The sequence below is a fragment of the Schistocerca piceifrons genome, chromosome 8 (assembly GCF_021461385.2).
Source record: "Schistocerca piceifrons isolate TAMUIC-IGC-003096 chromosome 8, iqSchPice1.1, whole genome shotgun sequence".
Lineage (NCBI taxonomy): Eukaryota > Metazoa > Arthropoda > Insecta > Orthoptera > Acrididae > Schistocerca > Schistocerca piceifrons.
Window position 1 is genome coordinate 339,850,532 of NC_060145.1, and position 21,140 is coordinate 339,871,671.

The window sequence follows — 21,140 nt, forward strand, 5'->3', positions numbered from 1 at the left end:
TGCCTCCCAGGCTCCTGGCACGAAGTGTGTTCCCATCTCTGGCAGTTGGCAGACGCTTTCTTCTGTGTTAGGCGTGTCTGGAACAGCTTGTGTCATGTCATGTAGTCTGAATGCAGGAGATGTCCGCTTTTTGTCTGATATGGGCTGGGTCACGCCCGCAACTGGTACGCCCTATAAGGCAACGCAGTTTTCAATTTCATTCTTAAGGCCACATGATTTTGCACTTGAACATGTTCTAATTTTGGAACTGGACGGTTTCTGTCCTCTAAGGCATGTGGAATGTAACCCTGTTAACATGTGAATACAGTATCTATTTACTTGGCCTGAAACACATTCACCTAGCAAGGTTCTCTTGTATAGAGCTCCACATGCCATGGTCACAAAGATGAGGAAACTCCTGTACAGTAAGTGCTTAGAGGCTGCAATAATCACATACTTTCTGTCACATAACAGTACTATTCTTCTACATCTACATATCTACATCTACATATATATTCCGCTAGCCGCCAAGCGGTGTGTGGCGGAGGGCACATTTCGCGCCAAAGTCATATTTCCCCCTCCTCTGTTCCACACGCGGATCGCGCGAGGGAAAAACGACTGTCTGAACGCCTCAGTACGAGCTCTAATTTCCCTTATCTTTGAATGGTGATCATTGCGGGATTTGAAAGTTGGTGGTAATAACATTTGCTCTACATCCTCGCCGGTCACGGTGGTCTAGCGGTTCTAGGCTCTAAGTCAGGAACGGCGAGACTGCTACGGTCGCAGGATGTGTGTGATGTCCTTAGGTTAGTTAGTTTTAAGTAGTTCTAAGTTCTAGGGGACTAATGACCACAGATGTTAAGTCCCATAGTGCTCAGAGCCATTTGAACCATTCTACATCCTCGGCAAAGATCGGATTTCGAAATTTAGTGAGTAGCCCCTTCCGTTTAGGGCGTCGTCATTCTGTAAGTGTGTCCCACTTCAAACTTTCTATGAGGTTTGTAACGCTCTTGCGATGGCTAAATGTACCAGTCACGAATCTTGCCGCTCTTCTTTAGACGTTCTCAGTGTCTAGAATCGCACCCAACTGGTAAGGGTCCATCCAGACGAACACTACTCTCTAAGACTGGACGAACTAACGTATTGTAAGCAATTTCCGTTGTTGAAGAACTGCATCGCTTCAGGATTCTACTAATAAACCGCAATCTAGAGTTCGCCTTGCCCGTTAAATGTGTAATCTGATCATTCCATTTGAGATCATTTCGAATAGTCACGCCCAAATACTTGACGGATGCTACCGCTTCCAAAGACTGGGCATTTATTTTGGAGTCGTACATTAAGGGGAATTTTCGCCTTGTTATAGGCAGTAGGTTACACTTGTTAATATTGAGAGATAACTGCCAGTCATTATACCACCCATTTATTTTCTGCAAATCCTCATTGATTTGTTCACAACTTTCGTGTGATACTAGATTAGATTAGATTAGATTTACTTTCATTCCAATTGATCCGTAGTGAGGAGGTCCTCCTGGATGTGGAACATGTCAGAAAAACAACAATACATGACAAATATTTACAACTAAAACAAATAAGCTAATGTACCATTTCACAGGTCCCAAGTGGAATGATCGTCATTTTTAATGAACACTAAGAGTCATTTTACAAATACTAATGCACTGAATTTAAAATAAAAAACTTTTTTATTTATTTATAAGGTAATAAACATGTAATACAACTACTGTAATACTTATTTACAATGAACACATTACTGCACTGAAATGGTGCAGAAGTTAGATTATACTTACACACACACACACACACACACACACACACACACACACACAAATTTTCAGTTAACACATTACTGCACTGAAATTGTGCAGAAGTTATGTTGTACTTATATACAAATCAGTTGGTTTTACTAAGAAATTCATCAATGGAGTAGAAGGAGTTGGCCACCAATAAATCCTTTAGGCTTCTCTTAAACTGAATTTCATTGGTTGTTAAGCTTTTTATGGCTGCTGGCAAGTTATTGAAAATGTGTGTTCCTGAATAATGCACACCTTTTTGTACAAGACTAAGTGATTTTAAATTCTTGTGAAGATTATTCTTATTTCTAGTATTGATTCCATGAATTGAGCTGTTGGTTTGAAAAAGTGATATATTTTTAATGACAAATTTCATTAAGGAATAAATATACTGGGAAGCTGTAGTTAGTATCCCTAGTTCCCTAAACAGGCTTCTGCAGGATGTTCTTGAGTTCACACCACATATAATTCTTACTGCACGTTTTTGTGCCCGGAAAACTTTAGCTTGGCTTGATGAATTACCCCAAAAAATAATCCCATATGACATTATGGAATGAAAGTAAGCATAGTATGCCAGCTTTTTCATTTTTATATCCCCTATGTCTGACAAAATTCGCATTGCAAACAGAGATTTGTTAAGACGCTTCAGCAGTTCTGTGGTGTGCTCCTCCCAATTGAATTTATTATCAAGCTGTAATCCCATTATCAAGCTGTAATCCCAGTAGACTACAGCATCATCGGCAAACAGTCTAATGCCACTGTCCATACCATCAACCAGATCTTATATGTAAATCTTAAAAAGCAGCGGATCTATTGCGCTGCCCTGGGGCACACCTGAAGTTACGCTTGTTTCGGTTGAAGTCACCCCATTCAGGACAACATACTGCTCTCTGTCTGTTAGAAAACTTAATATCCAACCGCATATGTCACCGGGCAGACCATAAGCGCGCACTTTTTGGAGCAAGCGACAGTGCGTAACTGACTCGAACGCCTTTCGAAAGTCTAGAAATATGGCATCAACCTGGGAGCCGGTATCTAGAGTCTGTTGTATATCATGCGCAAAGAGGGCCAGCTGTGTCTCGCGTGACCGCTGTTTCCTAGAACCGTGCTAGTTTCTGTAGATGAACTTCTTAGAGTCTAGAAGGGTCATTAAGCCTGAACACAAAATATATTCCCTGATTCTACAACAAAACGATGTCAGTGAAACTGTCCGGTAATTATGTGCATCCGATTTTCTCCCCTCTTTACAGATCGCTATGACCTGGACGTTGTTCCAGTCCAGTGGAACTTTCCGCTGTTCCAATGGTCTCTGATAGATGATGGATAAGAATGGTGCTATATTTGTAGCATAGTCAACATATATCCTTTAAGTAACATCGATTTCTTTCTGTATACAGGGTTTGGTGCGAATGGAATTTTAACCTGGGCCATTTCTGTAGTGTTTTGTACCGTAGGACTCAAGGGAGAGGATTTTGTTGTTGGTACCAGTACACTATTTCTACAACACAAATTCACATGTCATTAATTCGGTTCTTTATTTACATGATCTGGATATTTAACTTTAATATAGTCCATGCGTTGTGGTACAAGCTATTCAGAAATAGTCCTCTTGCAGACAATATTGGTAATAGTCACAATTATGGTTGCTATGCACTGGCATATCCTGTGCTGAACTATGCCGCCTCTCAAATTAACGACAGACGCCAACCTGGAGCAGTGAGTCGATTCAGAGAGCTGGTGTCTGAGTGACTGAGGCCCTCCAGTCAGCGGTGGAGGCCTAAATACTTGCGGTAGAGAAGGCGTTGGAGGTGTGTTGATTGCGAGGGTGCTTTGGCCTCTCCCCTGATAGGCGCACTTGATCCAGTGGCTACTGTCGGTCTTCGCGCTACATCTTTGCCAACCGGTATGCTTGCGACAGCTCACGCCAGCACAGTTTCCAAGGAGAGTTGTGGTTGGAATCTTTTATACCCTATACAACATCGGTTCTGTGTGACACAAACCCCATATAGGTTTCTCGCAGTGTATAACATGAAATGTTTACGAAATCACGTTCGATTATGAAACTTCCTGGCAGATTAAAACTGTGTGCCGGACCGAGACTCGAACTCGGGACCTTTGCCTTTCGCAGGCAAACTCTCAAGACAATTGCCATGCTTCCATAGTGAAATCACAGGAGTGGAGGAAAAACCTACCTATTTTGAACTTCCCACAAATTTTGCGAATTTACTCCAATTTATACCAAAGGCAGTTGAAATTTATCAGAGAAGTGGGGGAAATCTGGCATCAATGCAAGACGTCACCGATTATACCAGAAGGGCGGAGGGAAGTGTGGCAACACTGCAGACTGTCCTGCAATGCAAACAGCTGTAATACTGTTCGGATTTCCAAACATTCGGTACTTAGGAGAATTGGTCATAGGTCTGCTGTGATGGCTGAAGCTGTGGAAGATGTCGGCCATTAAAACTGTGACATATTGAAGACTATAAGTTTGTCCCAACGGTACATTTGTCCCTTAGCTCACGGTGCAGGTTAGCGATCCACATTGCCCCTGCATTCGTACCCACTTGGCTATAATACCACCTGGAATGAACATTTGTCGTAACATGTGTTAACTCAGACATCAATAGCATTACAAATGCAAGTATTTATCAGCTCTGTACGTCATTTAAAACCACTACAGGTGCTCCGGCCATCATACAAATTGTGGTTACAATTGTAATTTTGGTAACATGAGTAGTGTGGTATTTCCAATTCTAATAAAATACTTTTTCTAAGCATTAAAAGTTTTAAATCTTTTCATGCAGATCAGTTAATAAGCAAAACTGATGAAACTTCCTGTACACAAGTACCCTACGTGTGCAATTAAACTCAATAACTCAGTTTTATTGGGCTTCACAAAGAAAAGTTCTGGAAAAGACTAGGATAGTTAGTGAGGAAGATATGGAAGGAAAGCCGGCACTACTGTTAAGATAACTCATAATAAATTGGACTGGAACTGTAGATGGCACGACTTCATCTAAGACAGACACATTCATTTCATTATGTGAATACATTTATTTATGCTGTTGTACAAGCGACAATGGGGCAAAATATGACTCATATCAAGCTGTTCAGCAGAAGACTTTTCAGGATCTAATGCTTATCCTGTGGTATATGTGTGAGAGAGAGAGATAAGTTTCACTTCAAATCCGACTACATTTACGATTGATTCAATGCGAGGAGAGAAGGCAGTTAAAACCTAATTCAAGAGTGCTTTAAGCATGGTGCCAAAGGACAAAATGTGTTGACGTGCCGTATCTTTAGGTATAATACAAGTTATCAGCAGTTTCGAATTGCTGTTAATGTCACTGGCGACAGCCACGACAAGCAAATGGAAAAAGCCAAAACATTATCCTATTTTGATGCTGTTTCACTGTGAGAGTAACATTCAAGTCCTCTTAGTTAAACCATATGTACTGCTTTTCCCTAAGTATCACTTGCAGATGAAATATCCAAATTGTGCAAATCACACAGCAGATTACCATCTCAGCAATAATACAAATTTATCGAGTCTGAGTCACTATCATGCTTTTCAATAGACCAACTTTACAGCCATTGTTGTATGTGCCGAAACCTTGATGTTTATTTTCGAATTTTCACTTTATGTCACGTCTGCGTATATCACTAGTATGCAGTGACCTGACGCAGTACAGCAGAAAGTATTACCAGGACATAAGAATTCAGTTCTCACGCTAGCTGGAGTAACCCTCAGACCATCTGGCGCTGCCAGTATGCAACTGGGGGAGGCGCAGCGGCTAACTGTAAGACAGTCAGATACATCAGCCTCCTGTGTGTAGTGAAACCACAATCATTACGGCGAAAAACAAATGATTTTGTTTAGTAAATATTTACTAATAAAAGTCACTCTTTCCACTACAGGTCATAAGTAGTTACTTACACCAACATTACCACGCAAGACATTAGTCTCTTCATTAAAGAAATGAATAATATTCAAGCTAACGGAGTTGTACGAACAGATACGATGTTTCATGAATGTAAATACGAAATCTCGATTGCTTGCCATACTCGCTAGTCGCCGATAGGGTGCCTCCCGAGCGAGTTCTGTCACAGTTGTGCGGTCCTTCGTAATTTTTTGTCAGGGAAGTCATAGTTCGTAGTAACAGACGGAATGTTGTGGAGTAAAACAGAAGTGATATGGCGTTCCCCAGGGTAGTGTCACAGGCCCTCTGCTGTTCCCTACCTTTATAAACGATTTAGGAGAAATCTTAGTGGCCGTCTTAGGTTGACTTGATGATACTGTCGTTTACCATCTAGTAAAGTCGACAGAAGATCAAACCCAATTGCAAAACCATTTAGATAAGATATAGATATGGTGCGAAAATTGGCAGTTGACCCTAAATAATGAGAAGTATGAGGCCTTCAACGAGAGTGCTAAAAGGTATCCATTAAAGATCGGGTACACGATAAATCATTCAGATCTAAAGCCCGTAAATTCAACTAAATACCTAGGAATTACAATTACGAACAACTTAAATTGGAAAGAACACTTAAAAAAGTTGTGACGGACACAAACCAAAGACTGCGTTTTATTGACAGAACACTTAGAAAGTGTGCCAGATCTACTAAGGAGACTGCCTACACTACGCCTGTCCGTCCTCTTTTAGAGTTCTGCTGCGCGGTGTAGCATCGTTGCCGGCTAGAATTAATGGAGTACATTGAAAAAGTTCAAAGAACAGCAATAATAGAGGAGAGAATGTCACGGATATGCCACGCGATTTGGGTGTAACAATTAAAACAAAGGCGTTTTTCGTTGCGGCAGGGTCTTCTCATGAAATTTCAATCACCATCATTATCCACCGAATGCAAAAATATTTTGTTGACGCCGACCTACATAGGGAGAAACGATCATCACATTAAAATTAGGGAAATCAGAGGTCATACTGAAAGATATAGATGTTCTTTTTCTCCACACGCTTCGGGAGAGCGGAATAATTGAGAATTGTTGTGAAGGTTGTTCCACGAACCCTCTGCCAAGCACTTAAGTATGATTTGCAAAGCACACATGTAGATGTATATGTAAGACCTTGCTCCCGACAAGTACTAGTTTTGAGATAATAAGTGACGTATTGTTTCATCATCATCACTTTACGGTGTTTTCGCCAATAAACACATCACAGTGGCATCCACAGGCGGATTTCAAGTAATGTAATTACGCCAATCTTCACTTAGAAATACAAGGTGTAGAACTGCACTTTCCAGAGATTTCGATGGCGCTGCTACGACTTCCACTAGTGACATCAACAATGAGATCATCATGCAAACCGCGGGACTGCTACGGTCGCAGGTTCGAATCCTGCCTCGGGCATGGATGTGTGTGATGTCCTTAGGATAGTTAGGTTTAAGTAGTTCTAAGTTCTAGGGGACTGATGACCTAAGATGTTAAGTCCCATAGTGCTCAGAGCCATTTGAACCATTTCATCATGCAAAACAGGTAGGAGGAAATCCTATGCGACGTGTCAATAAGATACGAGAGGTCTCCAGAAAGTAAGTTCCAATCAGTCGCGAAATGGAAACGACTATGAAAATCCGATAAAGCTTTGCACAGATGTGTTGGGCAGTGTCTCTAGTATAACCCCAGTTAGCATCACGTCGCTCTTCTCATTTCTGAGCTCACAGTGAGAGCGTAAAGATGTCTAGAAAATAGTGTCTCCCGCCAAGTACGAGTACCTGGTGAGAAATTTCGCCTGAAGCTACGCAGGAAACATTCCATAACTGTCGTGCGGTTTCTTCTTCAAGACAATTCTCAGCAACATTCTGCAGGGGCAATGAAGATGCTCCCGCATCGTTTTCAATTGGAAATGTTTGATTACCCACAATACAGACCGTAATTGTCTCTCTGAGTTTCATCTCTGCTCACATGAACCGTCTGCTATGAAGACAACATTTTGCCACAGACAACGAGCCGTAGGCCAGCGTAGAGAATTGGCGGAAAGCACTGGCGGCTGCCTTCTATAATGAGGGTACAACGCTACGACAGGCGTCTAAGTCAGAACGACGACTACGTGGAGAAGTAGCTGGAAGGTCTAGCTAACTGTAACAAATAAAACCTTTCTAATTTTCACGGTGGTTTCCATTCCGCGATCAGTCAGAACTTACTTTCTGCACAGCCCTCGTAATTCAAGGACGAATTTTCTTAATACCTGCAAATCTCGGATGGAAAAGTGGGCCAGTCATACTGTACACCTCTTATACTAACGCTTACGGGCTTGGAAGCTAGAATGAGACGCTTCAGGAGATTTAGTAAAGTAGTGGGATCTTGCATTTGGTATCTCTTGCGAGGGAAAATCCGATTCCATTTGGTAACTTCCGGCAAAAGGAATTATTTGTTGCACATCTGTGCTAAAAATACGAAATGCAGTTCGACAGAAAGTGCGACGGAAAGGGAAGCAGAAAGCGACCAATAAATTTACAAAGTGACTGAAATTTATGATTTGTAGGTAGCAACATGAAAACTGTGCCTGTCACGGCACATTTTAAATGGAACAATGCACTAAAAAAAACTAAAAACAGGGTAAATTAGAACTTCAGTTATGTTTGTTCCATGATTCTAGTGCAAGTAGTTTACGAGATATCGTATTTTGGAAAGTATCCACAGAGACACTTGTTTGTGCCTGCGCAGTTGCTAGGCACGATGTTGCAATGTTTACTTACAGTCTGCATCTACGTATACATAGATATTCCGCAAGCCACCATACGGTGTGTGACGGATAGCACTACTAGCCGTTTGCTTTCCTATCCCACTCGCAGATAGAGCGATGGAGAAACGACTGGCTATACGCTCCGTATGAGCCCTTATTTCTCATATGTTATCTTCGTGGTTCCTACATGCACTATTTTTGGAGGCAACATAATCGTTCTGCAGTATACTTCAAATGCCGGTACTCTAAATTTTCTTAACAGCGTTCCTCGAAAAGAACGTGGCCTTCTCTGAGGTCCCGAAGTGTGTCGATACCCCTTGCTACCGGGCTCTGAATTTCTTCGCTGTCTTCCTTCAGTCCAACCTGAGCAGCCTCAAGAATACGTTGCACTATCGTCCCATATGCAGCCTCCCTTACACATGAACCAGACTTCCCTTGATTTCTTCCAGTAAACCGAAGTCGATCGTTCGCCTTTCTTACCACAATGTTCATGTGCTCGTTCCATTTCATATCGCTTTGCAACGTCCAGATATTTAAACGACTTGAATGTCTCAAGCATCACATTACTAGTGCTGTATCCGAAAATTACGGGTTTGTTTTTCCTACTCATCCGCATTAACTCACATTTTTCTACAGTTAGAGCCAGCTGTCATTCATCACACCAACTACAAATTTTGTCTAAGTCGTCTTGTGTCCTCCTAGAGTGACTTAACTTCGGCATCTCAGCGTACACCACAGCGTCACCAGCAAACGGCTGCTGATTACTGCCCATCCTTTTCGTCATAATAATAGCGGTCCTATCACAATTCCCTGGGGCGTTCCTGACGATACACTCGTCTGTGATGAAGACTTGTCGTCGGGGACAACATACTGGGTTGTATAAATTAAGAAGTCTTCGAGCCTCTCACGTATCTGTGAATCTATTCCATATGCTTGTACCTTATTCAACATCCTGCAATGGGGCACCGTGTCTAACGCTTTCCGGATATCTAGAAATATGGAATCTGGCTGTTACCCTTCACCCATATTTCGCAGAATATTAAATGAGAAAAGAGCAAGCTGAGTTTCACACGAGTGAGCTTTCTAAAACCATGCTGATTCGTGGACATAAGCTCCTCGTTCTCAAGAAAATTTATTATACTCGTGCTGAGAATGTGTTCAAGGATTCTGCAGCAGACCGATCTTAGTTTCATCTAGACTTGCTTTACGCGACCAGGTAACTTCACTGTCTGCAATTTTCTGGTCCGTTGTTTTGCCATTGTGATACACAGAAGTAATCTGCACTTTTTTTCCAGTCGCTTGGGACTTTGGGCTGAGCGAGAGATTCGCGATAAATGCAAGCTAAGTGAGGGGCCAATACCGTAGAGTATTGTTTGAAAAACCGAACTGGGATTCCATCCAGACGTGGTAACGTACACCTTTGCTTTCAACTCTTTCAGCTGTCTATCTATGACAGGGATGCTCGTTACTATGTCGTCCATATAGGTGTCTGTTCGATGATCAAACGACGGTATGTTTGCACGATTCTCCTGCGTGAACGATTTCTTGAACGTGGGATTTAAAATTTCGACTTTCATTCTGCTATCTTCAACTGCCACGCCAGACTGGTCAATAAGTGACTGAATGGAAGTCTTAGACCCACTTAACGATTTTACATAGGACCAGAATTTTCTCAGGTCCTCTGCCAGATCGTCTGGTATGGTATGATAATGGTAGTACAGGTGTATGCTTCGCGCCTAGATCTTTTCACACGCGCACGAATCTCTACTAATCTTCGCCTGTCCTCATTTGCGTGTTCTCTTTTGAACTGAAAGTGTAACAGCTTGTGGTTTCTCAGCATTTTCTGAATCTCGTTATTAAACCACTGTGGGTCTTTTCCGTACTTAATCCACTTACTAGGCACATAATGATCCTGACAACTATTTACAATCTGCTTAATATTTACACATAATTCCTCTCATTCTACGTTACTGGAACTAAGTGATGTCAGTTCACTGTGTAAGTGAGATGCTAACAACTCCTTATCTGCTCTTTGTAGCAGAAAGCTCTCCTACTAACTAACTAATTTATTAACTTTCGTAAACACAGTTGCTACAATGATGATACGACTGTTAATCTCCGACCTATTTGTAGCTACAAGGTCTAAGATATTTCTATTGCGTGTGCGCTGCCGAACAAGCTGCTCAAGACAGTTTTCAAAAAACGAGTTCAGAAGTACTTTGCATGACTGTCTGTGTATACCCCTACAATGAATCCATAGACACCTCAGTCTATGTTCGGTAGGTTAAAGTCCCTCCGACTAGTAATGCATGACCTGGATATTTACGCGCTACTGGCCATAGATATTCTTTGAATGGTTCTAGATCTGTCACAGCAGAAACGGGTGGACGGTAAAAACATCCAACAATTATCTTGGTTTCACCTAGACTTGCTTCACTGTCAGACCCAAACTCCACCTCAATAGAGACAATATTTTCGTCACTTGCAACGACCACTCCCCGTCTTATGGCCTCTAATATGTATGTCCGATATACGTCCCATGACTCGCTAAATGTCTCAGTGCTTTCCACTTCGGGCTTCAACCAGCTCTCTCGCGATAACTTTTCTGGAGGACAGTAAATTCCGTAATTTTATTACGAATGCTTCAACATTTGCTGATAAAATTTTGGCAGTTGTAATGTCAGACCACGGTCTGACATGCTGTGTATTGACTGGCGGGTGTGGAGAAGAAGGAAGATAACGATATCAAACGAGGCTAGTACAGCGACGTAAGCAGAGGAAGCATCGCAGCGGCAGAGAAGGGGTGAGGTGGGGGCCCATGCGCCGAGGTCCGGAGTTCGACACACGGACGAGACACCAGAGCGGTTTGTTTTTTTCGACGCCTGCGTCGTCTATAGAGTACTAAGTTAAAGTTCATGTCGAATGTGTAGAAGTTTATTAATGATAGCGTAATGTTGTTCAGAAGTGGCAGAGTAAGAAAGTGAAAGTGTAGAACAAAACATGCCTGTAGAAAACGTACTTTCGTCAGAGAGTGGGGATACGCTTTCTCTTGTCAAATCTAAGGAAGGATCTCCAGTTGGAATGAGTGATATAGTGGGAACCGTGGAAATGCCGTTAGCAGCTTTAGAATCAACAGTAACCATGAATGACTCAAACACTCAGGCAGTTGTTAGTGAGGGTATTATCACAGGAGATGAAACTAACAAGAAGAAAAACATAGATTTGAATATGCAGGAAATGTTTCCATCCCTGATGAATAGACTAAATGTCGCTAACAATAAAAGAAGAAACTGCTAGGACTTCTAACTAACAGCTAATAAGCTAATAAAAGTCATTCAGAAAAATAAAAAAAACACTGATAAATTAGAGGAATATATCAGGGAGTCTGACAAAAGATTTAAAGAAGCAGATGAGACACTAGGGAATCTAATACTGGAACAGAGGACAGTTGATAAGCATTTGTCATAAAGAATAACTTCTGGGGTAACCACGGTAGTAAATCGTAGTACATGTATTAATGAATTCCAGCAGAATATTAAAACTTCAGATGAAAATTTCAAGAATAAGACTGAGGAACGTGACGTGTCAGTGTCCAGTTTAAACAACAATATCGATGGAAGTGCATCAACACTATCAAACAGAATAGATTCAGTTTAGAATTTTGTAAAAACTAATACTAAAGAGATATTTGGTAGTGTTGCTGGTATTCAGCAGGAGGTAGGTGATTATTCTGAGAGAGGCGCTGATGTCTTTGCTAATAGGGTAGAGGAAAAGTTAGATTCAAAATTAAGAAAACTTTTTGCTGGCAATAATAATAGTGGAAACATTAAAAAAGGGGAACAATAGTCAAAGGTTTGTACATTCCATAATTTTGGGCAAAAGGAAGATTACATCCCAAAGCATTTGTAAAAGAGTTTCCGAGGGTGTTACCAGAGAAATGGGACGACGCGAGAAAGACTGGATGGTCACCAGTAGACTGGAAGTGCATGCTTTGTCATGGGGAACGAGATAAGGGGAATCGTGTCAGTCATACAAAGGGTTTAGTGAGAAGTTCTTAGCAAATATTGGTCTAACAGTACATAATGCAATGTAAGAAACAGTATTTTTGATGGGAAAAATTTCTTGTGCAGTAGGTATCACAGTTATAAAAATTACTTCTGAAGTTTCTGTGAAAAGAATTTATGTCTAGATAACACATTGCGGTAGTATTCGTCATTCTGCCAGTGAGTGTACAGGAAAAATCAAGAGAAATTTATGAAAAGTGAAGATATTTTACAAGCGTTAGTCTAGTTAGATGCTTCATCAGGAGAAGAGACATCCAATAATGTTTGGGGGGTATGAACTGGCGGTCAAAAGAAAGTGGAAACTGGCAGGCTCACAGTGGAGATCATAGTGAGACAAGAGAGAACGAGAGGCACAATAATGGTTTTAATAGGCATGGGTGGAACCGAGAAGATACGAACGAGTGAAGTAACAGACGATATAGGGAACCTAATGAGAGGAACAGTGATGACAGGTTAGAGAGACGTTATGAAAGAGATGACAACGGAATGGAAAAATAGAAAGCGGTTTCTTTGTGGTATGAACACGAACTCAAGTGACGGACGGACCAGTGACAATGACGTGGTTGATAAAATGAGGTTCTGGTATTATTAAGAAGTTCTCCTTAAGGAAGACGAAGAATACCAATACATGTGGGAATTAATGGGATAAGGACAGTTGTGGGTACTGATACAGACAGTGATTTGTGTTCCGTAGCAGAGCGACTTTATGATCAAAAAAGAGGTACCAATACTACCGCTGTACGGAGTTAAAGTTGTCGATGAGGTAGTTGGCAAGAGTAAAATGATACAGAATCAATTACCTATTATTGGAAGTAAGAGTACAAGGAGTAGTGCTGGAGATTAGTGTCGTGGTGGTTCCATTTTGGGAAAAACTCAGTAATTCTATAAATAATTAGCTGAAGAGTCATACATCCCAGACAGAAAATGCTTATGCGACTTACGTTTATATGTATACGATATATTAATATCAGTATTAGGATTCATTTTAATGGAGCTGGCGATATTTAAATTAAAATGCCACAATGGTAACTAACTTGGTGATAAGGATAGCTAATTTGGTGATTTGGATTCTAAATATGGTGATACATTAACGTAATTTTTAAATACGATGAAATTATTTATATATCTCAAATTTTTCAAATGTGTGTGGAATCTTATGGGACTTAACTACTAAGGTCATCAGTCCCTAAGCTTACACACTACTTAACCTAAATTATCCTAAGGACAAACACACACACCCATGCCCGAGGGAGGACTCGAACCTCCGCCAGGATCAGCCGTACAGTTCTCGACTGCAGCGCCCTAGACCGCTCGCTAATCCCGCGCGGCGTTTATATATCTCTGAACTTTTTTCTACACAATGAAAAGGAGCATAGTGAAGCAAGATAGTTAGCAAAAATTACATATTTATAACAAAAATAACATTTACAAAGACGAGCTCAAATACCGAGTATATTGCTCAGGTCCAAATTTAACATTAATTAAAGAAAAGGGGCTGAATAACGTTAACTGATCAGCTCATATTAAGAGACTACTTATTCCTATCCAAACTGTATAATTGTAAACATGACTTAAACTGCAGATATCATACATGTAAATTAGGTTCCACTGTAAATTCGCTTTGGCAGAGTTCATAGTAGGGAGTGTGGCATAATGAGCGTTGCGCCCATTTCTTTCAATTTTTTTTTCTTTCGTCCCTTGAATATTGCCATAAGTCCAGTAGTCATCATTGGAAATGGTATTTTTTTAAACATTTCTGCCTTTTATTTTGCTCGTTCTAGAAGGTGAATCCAAAACAGTGCTTCCTTTTCCTTTGTTAGTTCGTGGACTACTCTTGGTTCGTATCCACAAATGAGCCTAGCCTTTGGGTCAAGAGTGCTTTCTCTCGTGATCTTTCTTCGCACATTTCCTGCTGGTGTTCATAGGATACTATTGACTGGATATAATGAGATTATTGAGGTTGTTGGAGTCTGTGGCATTTCAATAGCACGTGCCTTCGAACTCCCACTTTATCACCTGCTTGCATCAGGAACTGTTAGGCCTACCTGCGGACCACGGCACTCAATGAGCTCGGATGGAGCCTTTTTCCACAAGACTATAAGGCATTTTTTTATATTTTTCTCTGAGAAAGATTTTACGAAAGGCATATTGAAGATGATAAAGAAGTTTCTTTTATTTGTTTCCTCTATTGGGTTTTTTTGCCATGTAATCGCGCAGTTCAGCTCTCCAAGCACTCTCGATTTCCTCGTAAATGCCAAAGTCCAGAGGCTGGAGCACATACGTGGTGTGAGAAGGGATTTTAAGTAAACGGATACCATTTTGACTAGCGAGCTCAAGCAGTTGTGGGGAAATATGTGTTCCACGCCAATCTATCGGCAACAGCACAGGTGCTGAACTGCTACATTCAAGCAAAATTGAAACCATTCTGAAAACAGCACTTTAGTAGTCCACCCCTTTTCAGACAGACAAAGCTGAATGTAGACACTCCCTCTTGTAATCACTTTCCATCGAGAAAGTAATAAATGTATGCATCCTACTGCCATTAGCACAAACACAGCCTACCAAAGTCATAGTTTCTCCCCTTTCTAAGTATGTGTCTCTGTATACGAACTTCTTTTTAATCTCAATTACAACCTTCTTGGGCTTGATCACAAACATCAAGCCAATTTCGTAGACATCGTAGACAAGCCCAGTTTCTTTATGGCATCCGAAACTATGCCAATGTAATCGTCGATCATAACAGGATTAGTTTTGGATTACTGGTGTGCAGATAAATATTCAAATTCAGTCCATATCGACGTTTATAAGCGAACCACCGTTTCTTCCTTGCAGTTTTCTTTGAAGTATTAAAAAATTTCTCACGATAATGTGCACCTGCCAGTTCATACGCAACCACCTTCACTTGTTTGGCAGTAAGTCTAAATTCCATCTCTTGCATTGTAATTGTGCACTTCAATAATTTCTGTTCTTATTATTACACTGAAGTCACTGGGTGACCTAATTTCTTCAAACCGACAGCCCTGCCAGCATCTTGATTTTCTTTCAGGAACATTTTCAAGGAGCTCCAAGGCATCTCATTTTCTTTTGCAACTTCCAGAAAGCTACTATAATTTTGCTAAACTATTCTTACCTCTTACCTCCCCTAACATTGCACTAGAGCTGTAGATACGATAGATTCTATTTCCTTCCACTGATAGCACACTTTGCCAGCCGGAGTGGCCGTGCGGTTCTAGGCGCTACAGTCTGGAGCCGAGAGACCGCTACGGTCTCAGGTTCGAATCTTGCCTCGGGCATGGATGTGTATGATGTCCTTAGGTTAGTTAGGTTTACTTAGTTCTAAGTTCTAGGCGACTGATGACCTCAGAAGTTAAGTCGCATAGTGCTCAGAGACATTTGAACCATTTGATAGCACACTTTTACGTTTACTGTCTATCATTTCCACTTTACAGTAAAAGAGAAAATATATCAGTCATATCTAAGTTGGTGATTCCATCTAATTTGATATAGGCTGTATGAAATTATTTTTGCTAAAATAAACCTTAGTGCTATGAGTGCTATGCATGTAATAACGTATAAAAGCATTGAAAACTGCAGATAGCAATTTAAACATGAATTATGATTCTTTGAATTTGTGCCTGTGAGCTTACTTCATAAACATGCTTGAGAAACATTGTTGTTTCACGAAAATGCTAAGCCGATTGTTTTTTCCTTTATTGCATTTCGATTCCACAACCCTCCCCCCCCCCTCCATCCGTGAGGGGGGGGGGGGGGGGAGTGGCTGGTTGTAGCGTAATATGCTGCTCTACAGCCTACAGAAAAGTTGAAAAACATAAGGGGAATAGAAACAATCAAGAAAAAAGGCGGTAAAACAGTGACATTATAAAAAACTGTAAAATGGCGGAAAGTTGTTGAATTTAAAATATAAAACCACTGTGATGACGATGTAGATAAACACAATAAGTAGACAAGCACAGTTAAAAAACAAGGCGGCAGTCTAGTTTCTGTTCACACGAGATAAAAAACACAAGTAGCGACAGTATGGTGGTTGTTCGCAACACTGACAGGGGGTGCACAACACTAACACTCACTTAAAACAGCACTATACAGGTTACACGGTTGCAGATGGGGGGCGGGGGAGGACCTGCACCGATGAGGGGAAAATAAGGTACCCCTTATTTTCCAACCACGTTGCATTTCACTTATTTTCCAAATTAACGTTTTATGTCGTGTCGGCAGATATCAGCTGCATTCAGTGAGCTCAAGCACTACTGCAGAACCCATTAGCAGGGCGTAAGAATTCAGTTCTCACGCTAGCTGTAGTAAATCCTGGACCGTCTGACGCTGTCCAATATGCTGTTTGGTGAGGCGCGGTGGTTAACCGTAAGTAGTCAGCTATATGAGCACACCCTGTGTAGGGAAACGACAGCCATTATGGCGCTAAACAAGTGATGTTGTTTAATAAATATTTACTAATATTTTACTACAGGTATTAGGAGAAGCCTTACCGTCCATAAGAACTTTCTTACACCAATATTACCACATTTCTCTAAAAAAAATGAATAATGTTCAAGCTAACGAAGTTGTACGAATTGTAGATACACGATGTCGACTATGCGCCACACTCACTAGTCGTCAATAGTATGCCTTCTGAGAAAGTTCTGTCGTACAAGACCATGTTTCTAAAAGGGCTAATTTTGAGTTATTATGTGATATATTGTTTCATTATCGTCATTTTACGTTGGTTTCGCAAGTAAACATAATAAACGTATCATAATGGCATCTACATACGTATTTCAAGTAATATAGATATCAGCATCGACACTTAGAACTACAGGGTATAAAACTGCACTTTCCAGAAAATTCGATGGTGGTGTTGCATCTTCTGCGAGAGACATCAATCACGAGATGGTCACGGCAAAAGGACTCTATAGCTAGACTGAGACACTTCTGGAGATTTAATAAAGTGACGGAAGCTGGAAGCAAGCTGGAATACGAATAATGATAGCATATATTTGAAACGAAATTTATTATCAATCCATCAAAAGTCTTCATTGCACCAATCCATGCTAAATTTTGCAAATAATGTTTAACGATACATTGTTTATAGTTTTCGATAGGTCCTCCCTTTGAAATTATACACCATTTGCCGACTAGATTTGATTTGTTCTGAAGTCTTCTGCAGTGTAGACAAGCATAATATTTAATATTTATTGTGCGACTGCTGGGCTAATAATGGTTTTCCCAAAGTTCTCAGTGAATTCAAACTAAAAATGAAGCAAAATAAATTACAACATTTCTTTGAGAGTCCAAGTACCGTAAAGTTATCAACAGTCGTATTTTGTTGTTTTATTGTCAGCAAAATCGATTTTCGGTCACTTAGTGACCATCCTCAGTGCTGTAATATACAATTAAAATTGATAGGCACTGGTATCAAGCTATAACCACAAGCTTAGAGTGATCACATAAACTAAGAAGTGTAAGACGGCAATCCTAGTCTTTTCAAAACTGGGATTTTGTTTACAATTTCGAAAAGAAATTACTAAGGCGTATGTGTAAAGTACCCCTTATTTTTCAATCACGTTGCATTTCACTTATTTTCCAAATTTCCTCAGTGACCGAAAATCGATTTTGCTAGCAATAAAACAACAAAATACGGCCAATGCTGATTTTCCTTCCAGTTCTATCCGCTATTTGGTCGTGGTGCACAAAACACAGCATGTAGTCGCCAATCAATAAGTTATCAATAGTGTTCGCATTAGTTTTACTGCATCGTTGTTGTTAAGCACATATAATTAAGATTAGAAAATTTACCACGTTCTAAGACGAGTCATTTACATTACTGTTTTCTCAGAATTGTTTATCATATTGAGTGAGTACCTTTATTAGTCATATTCGCTCTCAGCTATTTAAAGAGTAAATTCAGCACTGTAGGCTTGTGGAACGCGGCATTGGAAGTGCCAGTACATAAAGGACTGGGGTACTTACATTGGTTCCCTCCCCTTGAGACACAGAAAAGTGTCTACAATCATGGCTGGAATTAGGTGCAAGAGGACGGCTACGACGACATATGCCGACTTCTGTTTGAACAAGAAGCCGTAGGAGGGAGAGATATTTTTGATGCTGGGAAAATTTGAGGCATAACGTCCATCTTTTACTATGGTACCCCAGGACTTTGGATGGCGAGCAGTCGATACACAGTTGTAGACGAGCGGCCGAGGTGCTGGCAGTTGTGTCAGATGTTGCCTGGTGTGTCTGTACCTGCAATAGATAACACAACACAAACAAAAGGAGTAAGTGGGCCGTTCGTTATATGTGATTACTAGTAATTTGTGGGTACAATTTAACATAGATCCGCCACATTTCTTCTCTTCACATTTGTAACGGATGTGGCATTAGTGATGCACACTATTATGAACTCAATCACTATAACAACCTAAGCACGTGGGCACACTAAAGGAAAATTACAATAAAATTCCACTATTAGAAGAATTATACAAAAACAAGTTGTAATATTCAGGAACCAAATCACCATCGTGTTAAACGATGAAATTATTGAATGGATAAGTAATGGAATTGAAAATCGGCAAATATGATTGGATGAGAATATACACTCATGCTGATAAATTGAGGCTAATGCTGATACATGGTGAAACAACGCACTGGTTGGCGGTTTGCGGGTTTAAATCACCTTGGCGTATGACCATGCCGTGAATTTGACCTGCGGTCGTCGCACGGTGGCGCTGGCAGCAGTCCACATACGCAGAGGTGTGTTGGCACACGTCAGAGTACGGTGCAGCGAGGAAGTGTGCAGACGTTTTCAGACGTGCTAATCGTGACTGTGTTTTGAAAATGGCTCAAAGAACACATATTGATGATGTTATGAGGGGTAGAATACTAGGGCGACTGGAGGCTGGTCAAACACAGCAGGTGGTAGCACGGGTCCTCCCTGTGCCACAAAGTGTGATCTCAAGATTATGGTAATGATTCCAGCAGATAGGAAACGTGTCCAGACGCTACAGTACGGGACGTCCACAGTGTACACCACCGCAAGAAAACAGATATCTCACCATCAGTGCCCGCAGACGTAGGTAGCTTTGCTCGGGACCTTACCGCAGCCACTGGAACCGTGGTCTCCAGACACAGTCTACAGACAACTGAACAGACATGATTTATTCGCCCGGAGACCTGCAAGGTGCATTCTACTGACCCCTGGTCACAGGAGAGCCCATAAAGCCTGGTGTCAAGAACACAGTACATGGTCATTGGAACAGGGGTCCCAGGTTTGTTCATGGACGAGTCCATATACAGTCTGGACAGTGATCCTCACCGGTGTTTCATCTGGCGTGAACCGGGAACCAGATACCAACCCCTTAATGTACTTGAAAGGGACCTGTGTGGAGGCCATGGTTTGATGGTGTGGGGTAGGATTATGATTGGTGCACGTACATCCCTGCATGTCTTTGACAGAGGAACTGTAACAGATCAGGTGTATCGGGACGTCATTTTGCACCAGTATGTCGCCTTTTGAGGGGTGTAGTGGGTTCCACCTTCCTCCTGATGGATGATAACACACGGCCCCACAGAGCTGCCATCGTATACCTTGAAACAGAAGATATCAGGCGAATGGTGTGGCCTGCCTGTTGTCCAGACCTAAACACTATCGAGTACGTCTGGGATGCTCTCGGTCGACGGATCGCTTCACGTCTTCAAACCCCTAGGACACTTCAGGAGCTCCGACAGGCACTGGTGCAAGAATGGGAGGCTGTACCCCAGCAGCTGCTCGACCACCTGATCCAGAGTATGCCAATCCGTTGTGCGGCCTGTGTAGGTGTGCGTGGTGATCATATCCCATATTGTTGTCGGGGTACATGCGTAGGAAACAGTGGCGTTTCGTAGCACATGTGTTTTGGGACGGTTTTCTCAACTTATCACCAGTACCGTGGTCTTACAGATCTGTGTGTGCTCCCTATGTGCCTATGCCATTAGCGCCAGTTTTGTGTGGTGCCACGTTGTGTGTTGCCACATTCTGCAATTATCCTTAAGTTATGAGCATGGGTGTAGATTGCATCCTGAAAAATATGGTTTACTAAGATTCTTATTGCTTCACACCTATTTGGAAAGGGCTATTTAAGAACGCTACTATCGCAGTTCAGAACGCATTGATAGGATACGATCGTTGAGAGTTCTCACCAAACCCTGCGAACTACTTCACCACAACTCTCGTAACGAGTGTCTTCCTGCGCACCAAGCCGATAATTCGGAAAGAACCATGCGGCTGAGGGGATTGCAAAGATGCTACTACCCCACCAAAACAGAACTGTCACCTGCCTGGTTGGGGGCTCAAAGGTCATCGTACCATAGGCAGCAAGTCACAGACTCACCATGTGTAACAAAGATTCATGAGATATAAAATTAAGCACGGTGGAATAGCAGTCACGTCTCATTCTTAATGATGTAAGCTGTATCCAGTGGGTCCAGATAACTTGGAATGGCAGAGGTATTTGCTGAATCCTCTGTTAAGTCATGACAAAACACACTTTTACAACACAACTATTACAGTAACAAAACAAAGTACACTTCTAACAAGGAAC

General features: G+C 41.4%; 1 protein-coding gene across 2 annotated transcripts in view; it reads right to left on the reverse strand.

Moving 5' to 3' along the window:
* The window catches only part of LOC124711729 (fatty acyl-CoA reductase 1-like), a 158,109-nt gene that overhangs the window by 27,087 nt on the left and 109,882 nt on the right, over nucleotides 1-21,140 (reverse strand). For both annotated transcript variants that reach the window (XM_047241937.1, XM_047241938.1), the window contains exon 7: nucleotides 18,535-18,807. In XM_047241937.1, coding sequence (XP_047097893.1) covers nucleotides 18,535-18,807 — 273 coding nt within the window. The remainder of the gene's footprint in view (nucleotides 1-18,534; nucleotides 18,808-21,140) is intronic.